This window comes from Wasmannia auropunctata, unplaced genomic scaffold, assembly GCF_000956235.1.
Source record: "Wasmannia auropunctata unplaced genomic scaffold, wasmannia.A_1.0 LD318596.1, whole genome shotgun sequence".
Taxonomy (NCBI): domain Eukaryota; kingdom Metazoa; phylum Arthropoda; class Insecta; order Hymenoptera; family Formicidae; genus Wasmannia; species Wasmannia auropunctata.
Window position 1 is genome coordinate 1 of NW_012044294.1, and position 2,077 is coordinate 2,077.

The 2,077-nt window shown below is 35.5% G+C and overlaps 1 protein-coding gene across 1 annotated transcript; it reads left to right on the top strand.

Moving 5' to 3' along the window:
• Window positions 1-130: 130 nt before the first annotated feature.
• Window positions 131-2,070, top strand: LOC105460630 (fatty acid synthase-like; the record flags this gene model as incomplete). The annotated part of the gene is made up of 3 exons (XM_011707125.1): window positions 131-355; window positions 470-1,301; window positions 1,952-2,070. Coding segments are annotated over exons 1-3 (1,161 nt in total), but the record flags the coding sequence as incomplete, so codon positions are not given.
• Between the last annotated feature and the right edge of the window lie 7 nt (window positions 2,071-2,077).

A 2,077-nucleotide genomic window follows, 5' to 3' on the forward strand; every position in this document is an offset into this window, starting at 1 on the left:
TGCGGCAAACGAAAGGTCGTGGCGTGGACATAGTTTTAAATTCATTGGCGGAAGAAAAGTTAATCGCATCTGTTCGTTGTTTAACGCAAAACGGCGTTTTTTGGAGATCGGCAAATTTGACCTTGTTTCTAACAGTCCTTTAGGTATGTCAGCGTTTCAGAAGGGTATTCACTTTTATGGAATTCTACTTGAAAACATGTTCGATGACAATCACAAGTATAAATCCTTATTATCAAAAATGATAGCCGATGGTCTCAATAATGAAACTATTAAACCACTCCAAGTGAAAATTTTTCCAAAAACAAATATCGAAGAAGCTTTTAGATATATGGCGAGTGGAAAACATATGGGAAAAGTATGCTTTTAACTAATTGACAGTAGAAAAATTTATTCATAAATAATATTCTTTTATATCTATAAATAGATCTGTTACAGTATTTATTTTTAATACGTATAATTATTTTTACAGATAATTTTAAATATTCAGGAAGAAGATAAACCTTTGGACAATCACATACTCGCATATCCTCGCTATTATTGTCTCAAATATAGAAGTTACATTATACTAGGTGGACTAGGTGGATTTGGCTTGGAGTTAACTGACTGGCTGATATTTCGAGGCGCTAGAAACGTGATATTGGTTTCACGAACTGGAATAAAAAAAGGTTATCAGCGTATGAAAGTTCGCCTGTGGAAGTCGTACGGTGTAAATGTGCTGATTGTCAAGGACATTGATGTTGCTAACATTCAGGATTGCGAATATCTTTTGCGAACTGCGGAAAGAGAAGGACCAGTGGAGGCGATATTCAATCTTGGTGTGGTATTGAAGGATAGTGTTTTGAAAAATCAAACTGCTGAAACCTTTGCAGAGTCCTTCCAATCGAAGGCTCGAGCAACTCAAATATTGGACAAACTTACTAGAAAGATCTGCCCTAAACTGCGGCATTTCGTCGTATTCTCTTCCGTTTCTTGTGGCAGAGGAAACGCTGGCCAAACTAATTATGGCATGGCCAACTCCGTCATGGAGAGAGTGTGCGAGAAGAGAGCGGAGGAAGGATTACCTGGATTGGCAATTCAGTGGGGAGCTATAGGCGACGTTGGTCTCGTCGCGGACATGCTGGAAAAAGATAAAGAATTGATTATCGGTGGCACTTTGCAGCAAAAAATAGTCAACTGTCTCGATGAGCTCGATAAATTTTTAATTCAAAACCGGCCAGTTGTGAGCAGCATGGTCGTAGCTGAAAAGAAAGCGGGATCTTATGGACTTGGCAGTGTAGTCGATACTATTGCCAATATTTTAGGTAATTGAGCTCATGTAGAACTATTTTTTTGCACGAATAGTCATGAATTTAATTGTTTTGACATGATTTCATTATCAAAACTGTGGTCCGAATGCTACTTGTGTTACTCATATAATTCATGCTGTTATCGAATGGTAGAACGTCTTTCCGGCAAATAAGGAAATCCAGGTTCAAATCCTGACTGAGATAATATTTTTCGCAATAAATTCTTTATAGATTCAGGGACAAGAGTATTTTCATAGATGTTTGCTAGCATTAAAAATATTAAATTGATTGTCAATATAATTTCTTACAGTAAATTCTGGCTTTATGTAAAAAAAAAAACTGTGTTTTAAGACCGACAAAATGTACGGTGCGAAGTTTGTGTGTGGCACAATATTGTAACAATAAAAATTTTTATACCCACTCTTATCCATATTGGCTCACATTGGCATTACTTTGTAATCTCTGATTTACATAATTCAATTTATATTTAAAAACTATTACCGTAATGCGTTTGTAGAAACTATTTTTATCTAATTTTTATCCAGCCAACAATTTGGAAAAATTATCGATATAATGACGCACCGAACAATTATTAATTTAATCTCGTGACTTATTATATTTACTACCAAACATACATTATTTCATAATTCTATTTTATGTTACAGACTTAAAAGACGTGAAACTTGTAAGTCGGAATGCGGCTTTAGCCGAACTTGGAATGGACTCTATGATGGCCGTTGAAATCAAGCAAACTCTTGAACGAGAATTTGATATTTTTCTAACTGCACAAG